The 9,382-nt window shown below is 30.1% G+C and overlaps 2 protein-coding genes across 3 annotated transcripts in view; one reads left to right on the top strand and one right to left on the bottom strand.

Annotated features, from left to right (window-relative positions):
- LOC108751750 (SAM and SH3 domain-containing protein 1-like) overlaps window positions 1-9,382 on the bottom strand; it is a 366,503-nt gene that overhangs the window by 159,777 nt on the left and 197,344 nt on the right. The gene's annotated exons all lie outside the window — the stretch shown is intronic.
- LOC108751752 (odorant receptor 94a-like) lies at window positions 2,680-6,162 on the top strand. Its single transcript, XM_018492142.1, has 5 exons — window positions 2,680-2,801; window positions 3,300-3,900; window positions 4,091-4,198; window positions 4,498-4,650; window positions 6,112-6,162. The coding sequence occupies exons 1-5, from the start codon at window positions 2,680-2,682 to the stop codon at window positions 6,160-6,162; spliced, it is 1,035 nt and encodes a 344-aa protein (XP_018347644.1).

Below are 9,382 nucleotides of genomic sequence, written 5' to 3'. Positions count from 1 at the left end.
ACAAAAAGCACTAAAGTGATGATGGCATAAGAAGCGCTGGCGATGTATGGTATTCAACGAAAATTGCAATTCTTCTTCACCATTCTGTACTTTGTACAATCATCAGTGATGCACATAAAGATGCTTCTACATAATTCGCAAATCGCAAAACGTAGTTCGCACACGCAGAATGAAGATTTGCGTTTGTTAATCGATTTTATGTATTGTTCTTTATTTTCAGGTATCAGTGGTTTTGATAAAAAGACCAATGAGAAGAAATTACCTGTGTAAGAATAGAAGAATAGAGAAAGACTCTTATCTCAAGTCTTCGTCTACAAGCCGACAGAGATCAATTTCTTTTACATATTAACTTATAATTCTGTGCATAAAAATATAAAAGTACGATTATAAAATTTTATGATAATTCTCTGGAAGACAAAGAGGTAAACCGACATAAAATATGAAATATTATAAGTTGATTTTTCAATAATATACTTTAAAATACCATCAAAAGCATAATCAGAGTAGTATCATTTTATTTAATTAATAAGTAAATATTTAATAATTCTCTTTTATGCTGAAAAGCATCTTTAGACAATGTTATTAATTATTAGATAAAAATCTTAAAATCTGTAAATAATTTATTGCAAAAATGATGTCTCAGGCAGGATTTAAATCTGGAATTTCAGTGATATTACTACTTTAATTCTGCTCATGATGGCGTTTCAACATCAAAAAAAATTTCAGCGCAGTATGTAAAATCAGATATGTATATAAATTTGCACAGAAATATTTAAGTATTAAAATCCTGCTTTGATCAAATATAGGAATTTTTGTATTTAATCAGATTTATTCTCAATGGTATAAGTTCGTATTATACTGTTTACTGTTATATTCTTAATGTATATGTAATGTACTTTAATCTATATTTAAATAAGATGGTGTTACAACTTTCCTAATTATTGCATTTATTATATAAACGCAATATTTCATATAAATGCATTATTATATATATAATATAATAAAAAGGCTATTAAGTCGTACACTTAAGTAATATAAGTAAAGGAAAAATATGTCAATACCGTAAACATATTAATGAAAGAAGTATCGAGCAGGTAAACAGAACCCTTTTTTGAAAAGATATATGCTCATAGCTTCAAATTATGTAAGCATCAATATACACGTTGCTAATGATACAACAATGTTTCGATCGACAGTGTAAACTACTTTGTCTCAGAAATAAAGATAATCGGTAATCTCTTTGTTATAAAAAAGATAAATTTATAAAAAATTATAATCATCGATCAATATAGCGTGTGCACACATGTTTAATAAGATTATTAAGCTGTATTTAATTCAGCAAAACATATAAAAAAATATATATCAATAATATATACATATCAAAAAGATAAACTGCCAAGTATAGGTAACTGAACGGAACCTCTTTTATTCAGATCTCTTCTACTTATAGCTTCACTCTACCAGAGCCCTAAGTGTATAAGTATCAATATTCTTGCGTATAGTCAACAACTGTATACTAACAGCTTTATGATCAATAAAATAGCTTTCTTGGCTTATATAAGAAAAGAGAATTGTAAATCTGTCCTTAATAAGAAGAAATAACCCCTTATCTTTATGCGTTTTGCAGTGCAACCCATATAGTCTGGCAGATCCACCTTTTCATTCTCTTTGAAGTGTAATTTTCCTTATGTTTATAATTCGTCTATAGTTCTAAGAAACCTAAATTATATTCCATTTCAAACAATTCTATCGAATGATATATTAAATTGACCACAAAATTAGCCATTAATTTTTCAAATTCTCGACAGATCTACAATGCGAATGACAGTCAATGAAAAGAAACTTGAAAGCAATGATAATGCAAGTTACAATCCTTCAACAGTTTAGATTTGACTTGGCAAGGTAGAAGGTAAAATCTTTCCTTTAACATTGCATGATTAGTAGTAAAATCGTCGTATTCTACCTACCATAAACACTTCCAGAGACATTTGAAAGCCTTCTAACATACAAATTTTTTTTTGAACATCAGACATTACGCAACGGTCAACATGACATACGTGTTTATTTAAATTTTATACAAAATAACAGTTTTTAAATTTATCATTTTTTTAAACGTTTGAAATAAATTATTCTAATTGTCTGTAACAATAAGGGTCGTAAAATTATAATATTATAATGTGACTTACTATTAATTATAAGTATAAAGAATGCATTCATCTCAGTTTTTATAAACACGCAGATTCGGAATGTTAACATTATTGGATATGTCTAATTATACTTCGAATATGATTAAAGAGATTTAAATGTAATTACTATTATTGCAATTATTATTAAAGCCACAGGAAAAATCAGTATTAATAACAAACATATATTCAAAAAATAAAAATCACAAAGATATTTCTTCTTATTAAAAAATTCAAATTTTTTCTGTGTCAATTTAAACTCCAAAACTTCAATTTCACTGATATTTAAAAAACATTGGGTTTGTCAATTTAGAGCGCTTCCCTTTGAGTTATATGTATACCTGATGCAGGTATTAAGATGATTGATAAACGATTAAAAGAGTACCGCACGTATAAACGTTTCTTTCGAACTTCGCTTATCATCAATGGTTGTTGGTACATGCCCACAAAATCCGACAGATTAATGTATTATTGGTCAATTTGTGTGTTCTTATCAATGATTATTTACACAATGCTGAACTTGCATATAAGCTATATCATCAGACATAACATGAAGATCATGGTGAAATTCGTTGGAATAGCCCTATCAGGATTTGGTGCCATTATTAAGGTAACTGTGTCTAGAAAGAAATAATATTTTATTACATAAAAAAAAACAAAAAAAATATTTTACATGTAATAAAATATAAATAAATTAATTTATAAGAACATTATTATACACGTAATATGATTAATATGATTAATTCAATGAATCTAACACAGATTACAAAATTATATTTGTCAATTAATTTAAAAAATGATTTCTTTACATGTTTTCATGTACACATATTAACATTTATTAAAGAATGAACTCGATTTAAAATCAAACAAAAATCGAAAAAAAAATTTACAATAGAAACCATTTGTAAAAAAGGAATAAGCATATTTAGCTAATCGATTAATCTTTTTATAAATACCATTTCAATAAAAATATTATTCTTTCGTAATGTTTTTTAAAGATAGAAAAAAATTTTGATTTGAAAAATTCGAATATTAAACATATTACGTGTCAATATCTAATTTCTATTTTTCGCACTAGAAGAAATACATATCTCTTGTTTTATTTAAGATGCTAAGTTTCAAAATGAATCGCAACACTCTGATAAATTATCATCGGACATTGAATGATCTTTTCGAGGAGGAACTTATACAGAACGAAAAAGCGCAGACAATAATATTTTCGTCCCTGCGCGCAATATCTACTCTAGCATACATATATTTCGTCTTTTTAACAGGAATCTTAGTCGCATATTCTAAATCTTCATATATTTATGTAATACAAAATCTTCTTTATTTTCATTTACCCACGAACTATACCCTACCACTCAGCAGGGGATTCGGATGGTTCTGGACTATTCCTGACAATTTTTTATATCATATACATATGTTATACGAAACAGGTCTAATAGCACTCAGCTGCATGATGGCGTGCGGTGTCGACAGCGCTTTTGGCTTCTATGTTTATCAGATCAGTTCAACAATACGCGCTATGATGTTCGCTCTTACAAATCCTCTGTCCACTGAGAAATTTTCGGATCTCTTGAGAACGTGCGCAGTCAAACATCAGAAGCTACTGCAATGTCGTAACACGTTGGAGCACCTTTATGGACCAATCATCTTTTGGCATATTGTCAGCAATGCCGTGCTTCTTTGTTTTTTGATATACGATTTCACATCAGTATGTAAACACATTAACGTAACATATTGAGATTTAATTTTGTTATCTAGTCCACTATGTGCAGTCGTAATCTGTCACAAAATATAGAATCAAAGACTGCGCAGTGCTTGAAAGTTTTTCACTACGTAAATGGTATTGCATTACACAAATAGTCACTGACATAATCTTAATCGTTAAATATTTGCAACAGTTATCGGTCATTAATTTTGAAACCGTTTCCTCATCTGTGTCATACGCTGGAGTAAAACTGCTTCAAACATTTATGTACACATGGTATGGTACTTTTCTCACAAATGCGGTAAGTTTTTGTAATCTACACTATTAAATCTGTAGTGTTAGATTTAATCTAATGTAAATCGCCACTGCACCTACTCAATAATATTATTATATTATACTAGAACAATAGTTATATTTAACACTATGTAATATCAAATTAATATGTTGTAGTGTTAAATTTAATTATTGTTTTAGTACAATAATGATATATTTAGTAGTACAATGGCAACACACACTGGATTAAATTTGATATTATAAATTTAACGGAGCAGTAAAACAATAAATGTAACTCAAAATTGACCATTCTTGACATGTATTTAGGGCGAGGAATTTCGTAAAGCAATATACTTTAGCAGATGGCTCAATTCTAATCTTGATTGTCACGTAAGAACAAATATTATTTTGATGTTGATGCAAAAGCCAATGACTATAAATGCAGTTTTTTCTCCCGTCAATGTAACCATGTTTACCAATGTAAGTATTTATTACAATACAATTCAATAAAAAAAATATCAGAATAGGATTATTTACTTCCTGTAGTCTTTAGACTGAATATGATTCTCATTTTCAAAATGCTCTATTACGTCACAATTTTGAGAAATTTTCAGTTAAAGTTGAAAAAAAATTATTTCCACATGTTTTATTATTATAATTACAATGTATGACGTGCTGGAAAAATTTAATCAAATTTAAACGGAATTAGTCCAAATAGCCTATAAGCGTACAAAAAAAACGAACCATGCCACTTGATAGTTCTATATGAAAGTATAGTTCTATATAAAAAATTCGACAGGTATAGAGTAATAAAATATTTTGACCGTCATATAAGGTAGTAGTATAATCTGAATCAGTATAACGTATTGAGGATTTTCAATTTGTATCACTCTATGATAATAATCACTATAAATTATATATATTTCTAAGGCCTTTATTCTTGAAAAGAAACGTACACAAAAAATTCTCCAGGGAAATACTATAGTAGTAGTAAAGAGAAGTTATGCAAAAGTATATTTATGACATCTTTTTTGTATAAAAATTCAAGACAAATAGCTTTTATTGTAAATATTTTTTGGTATCTGCGTTCGTTTTCAAGAAAGGGGCTGCGCACAATTTAAGGAATAGAAAACAGGAAACAGAGAATAAGAACTTTAATCTATTGGAAATTGTGTATTCCACAGTGTATGATTTCTGATAGGATGAAATTCTTATTCTCAATTTCTTGTTCCCTATTCCTTTGATTGTGCGTAGATATAAACTCAACAATAATTATTTTGAGAATTGTTTTACTCTTTTAAAAAATTAGACAATAGTAATGCAGAGATCAAAAATTATTCTGACTAATTCTATTCAAAACCCTACTTATTATCAAATAAATATTAACATTGTTTGTGTTTATAGTGCTTAAACAATATTGAAAATAAAAATTAGTAATTTAATTCTTCGTATACCTTAAAAATCTTTATGTACAACTGAAATTTTTTTTCGATAATTTCTATAATCAACTTTTTCGACTATCCTATATTAAACTTAAATTTTTTTAAGATTAATGTTCAATTATAATAATGTTCAATTGTTGACTCTTTTTGTCAAGCCGAACCCCTATAAAATAATTTACTTTTCAATAAAACTCCTGACTAATAGTCGCGGTCATATTGGATCGTGATATTACAAGCGAGAAATGGCACGTTAAAGTTTCTTTTATGCCATTTATATTAGAAGTAAAGAGAATTTAGATAAAACAATATAATGACATATTTTAAAATACTCATTATTTTGTTTTATTACAAAATCTTTTTATCTGTAAAATTGATTTCTTTGAATTTTTATCAATTTTATTTTTTTTGCAAGATTTAGAAAAATTTTTATATTGGCTAATAATATATACAATTACATATTTCTTACTTATTAATCTAATTATTTCACTTTCATTAATAGTTCGTGAATACTACAATGTCCTATGTTTTCCTGTTGCAATCTATGGAATAAGGACAGAGATAAGATGAATAAAAATGTATAAAGTTAGAGATGGACACTATGTACGTTTTATAAACCTCAGCAAATTTGTAAAATCCTTACGTTATCATTGTATTATTAATATAATTTAAAGAAATACAATAAACGTATTAAGATTAATTTTTGTTATTACACAATTTAATAATTAATCTTTAACACTTTTTCTTTACAGCACATTTGGACGCGAGTATAATTTCTCTGTAAGTAGCAGTCCGCCGCGAATGTGCACTTTGCGTAAAAAGAATGAAATATGTGAATAGATAATGTTAGGTAGATAAAGTAAAATGTGTAACTTGATAAAATAATTTTTTAAGTGTTAAATAAAAATCAAATTTAAATAAAAACAAATGTTTCCCTAATTATAAATTATTATACTGCCGAATAAAAAAAATATAAAACCACATTTTTAATACGTAATTAATCTGATGGAAATCGTTTATACAAATGATAATACCACTTAAGTAAATAATAAAGATAATAGCACTTTCTTAAGTAATTAGTTATCCACCCATTCGAATTACGCGGTTGAGTCGTTAATACCACATGTATTATTATTTCATTTCGTTTCCGGGCAAAATGCGAGGCTTTTACAAACGTAGTCTTTCGAAAAAGTTCAACTGAGCGGTATGGTAATAGAGTTGTGCCGATGAATTGATTCGATGTGCCCGACTCTTTGTACACGTGAAATAAAGACTCTAATCGTTTATACCTGTGTCTGAGAGTATATCCCTAACATTTAAGCGTTTTTATTTTACAGGAAAAATAAGTATTTTTGAAAACTATAATAATGAACAAATAAAAATCAAAGATATTACTTGTCATTAAAAAAAAATTTCTTTCCTTTTTCTCTGCCAAACTTTAAATTTAAATTTTATTGATTAAAAAAATATTGAATTTTGTCAATTTAAAACCGTTTCTTTAAATTATATGTATATATGATGTAGGTATTGTACACGTTGTGTCAATAATTTAAAACAATTTTTATCTCGCACCGATGCAGATTTGGTAAATCCGCCTCTACGCAACTATCCCTAACCGCGCTGTAGTCTATTGCGCTTTCCCTCACCACCGGAATTCGCCGTGCAACCCCCAGATTATCGTGAGCGACTCGATCACCTTCGCGCATCTGCGAGCATGCATGTCTTCGCTGGACATCATTCGTTCTGTTCTGTTTCGTTCCTCAATAGGGAAACGACATTTTTCTTTTTCCCTGCGTATCTTCTCACCCAAGCGAGCATAGTAAGTTCGTTTTTGTACAAGACAAATAAAGCAGGATTCTGAACAAGCAACATTCATATCATTTACAATCGTGTACCACGCAGTACAAGTCACAAGGCATTTGATAAGAGAAAAGGTGCATTTCACGTAACGTAAGGGACACCACGCCTCAATCCGCATAAAAAACATTGGTCCTTCGAATCGGATAGAAAATTGAGAGGACACAGAGAATACCGAGGACATGGATACATACAGATACACAGGTATCGCAGACTAATCAGATGTCGATCAGGTATAGGTTAATGCATAAGCATAAAAGATAACGAAAAAGGCTGTAAGTAATCATCACACTAACGTATATATTCAACTCTTATCATTTCCTATACTAACACTTATTCGGGCTAAGTTTGCTATTGTGTAACGAGTGGCCAATAAATCACAATCAAACGAAATCAAATTTAGAATTATTAACTTTATTCGCAAGAGCTCGTTGCATTTTCTACCAAGCAATTAAGTCGTTATCTCACACGAGAATCTCAGCAATGAACGCGTTAACCTTAACGGAAAAGCCAAAAGAGCTCAAATACGGGCAGCAGTCACAAGGCTAAAAACTTTCATAAAAAATTTTGACCCAAATCAAGGATCGCGGTATGAGATTAAAGAGCGTAAGAAAAAAAGTTAAAAGATTTATGGATCCAGCAAATATTGACAAAGATGTTCTTCGTGAACAGCAATCACAACATCGAGCAAGTTTCGATAATTCTTATTTTCAGTTAATAATACGCAGTATTATTTAGTTTTAGTTAATAATAATTATGAAATGGTAATTGAGCAGTTTAATCAAAACACAATTCAAACTTCTTTCCGTTCCAACAATGATCACGCAGTCAATACGAGAGAAAGAGAAACGCGTGTTAGGCTGCCCAAAATAATTTACTAATTTTTTCAGGTTCCTACGAGGATTGTTATTCTTACCAGGACACCTTCGAAAAGCTAATCCATTTAAATGAAGGTTTGACTAAAGAGAAATTCCATTATCTCCGGTCTTCATTAAAGGATAAGGCTGCAGAGATAATACAGTCTATAGAGACCACGACTGACAACTATCACGACGCATGGACAGCAGCGAAAGAGAGGTTTGACAACAAGAGATGGATCGTTCAAAGGCATATTCGGGCAATATTTGATGTACCTGCTATCCACAAGGAAAATCATATAGCTCTCTCAGAGAACTACTAGATACCATTCTCAAACAGCTGCGTGCCCTCAAGGCTCTCAAGAGACCTACCGAATCGTGGGACGATGTAAGTATCCACATAATTATTTCCAAACTTGACGTCCACCAATAAGGCGTGGAAAACTAATATTATCGATGCGAATATACCTGATCTAGAAATGGATTTTTTGTCAAAGCGATGACAAGCGTTAGAATCCATACAAAGTAGGGTTCCTAGCAATCAAACAAATAATACTGTTTATAAGCAAGTCAGTAAGTCCAAAAACACCTCAGTTACAAATATTGCTCCTTCCAATCTCTCTTGCGCATGTTGTAAGGCGAATCAACAAGTTAATCATTGCGAGAAATTTCTCAAATTGTCTATGGAAGAAAAATTCAAAGTTACAAAAAGAGTTCACCTTTATTAATTGTCTAAGATCAACCCTTTTGATGCTAATCACTAATAAGCATCTATAAAGAATGTTCGCGCTTTGCGCCTACGATAAGTAAAAAAACTCCATCTGTCCAATATCCGTTCATCTGCTAATCTACTATTCTATGGCGCTTTCGTGGCGCTGTTAAGGCCCACTTGGGGCGCATGTGTGCGGCCTGTGATTAGTTCGTCGTTGTACGCCATCGTTGATGTAACGTATACGTGCGGATCGGTGTGCAAGCCGGTCATTTTTCTATCATTACGTACTATTGTAAAGTATGCTATAAAAAGCAGGCATTAAAATACACTTGTACAAAAGAGTTTTA

The sequence above is a fragment of the Trachymyrmex septentrionalis genome, unplaced genomic scaffold (genome assembly GCF_001594115.1).
Source record: "Trachymyrmex septentrionalis isolate Tsep2-gDNA-1 unplaced genomic scaffold, Tsep1.0 scaffold51, whole genome shotgun sequence".
Classification (NCBI taxonomy): Eukaryota; Metazoa; Arthropoda; class Insecta; order Hymenoptera; family Formicidae; genus Trachymyrmex; species Trachymyrmex septentrionalis.
Note: the sequence above shows the minus strand (reverse complement) of the source record. Positions and strands in the feature narration are given on the sequence as shown.

Bases quoted from the DNA above. Each gene is read 5' to 3' on its own strand.
- LOC108751752 (XM_018492142.1), top strand. From the start codon at position 2,680: ATGATTATTTACACAATGCTGAACTTGCATATAAGCTATATCATCAGA. The intron at 2,802-3,299 runs GTCTAGAAAGAA...TAAGATGCTAAG, and splicing joins GCCATTATTAAGGTAACTGT to TTTCAAAATGAATCGCAACA. The intron at 3,901-4,090 runs GTATGTAAACAC...TATTTGCAACAG, and splicing joins TGATATACGATTTCACATCA to TTATCGGTCATTAATTTTGA.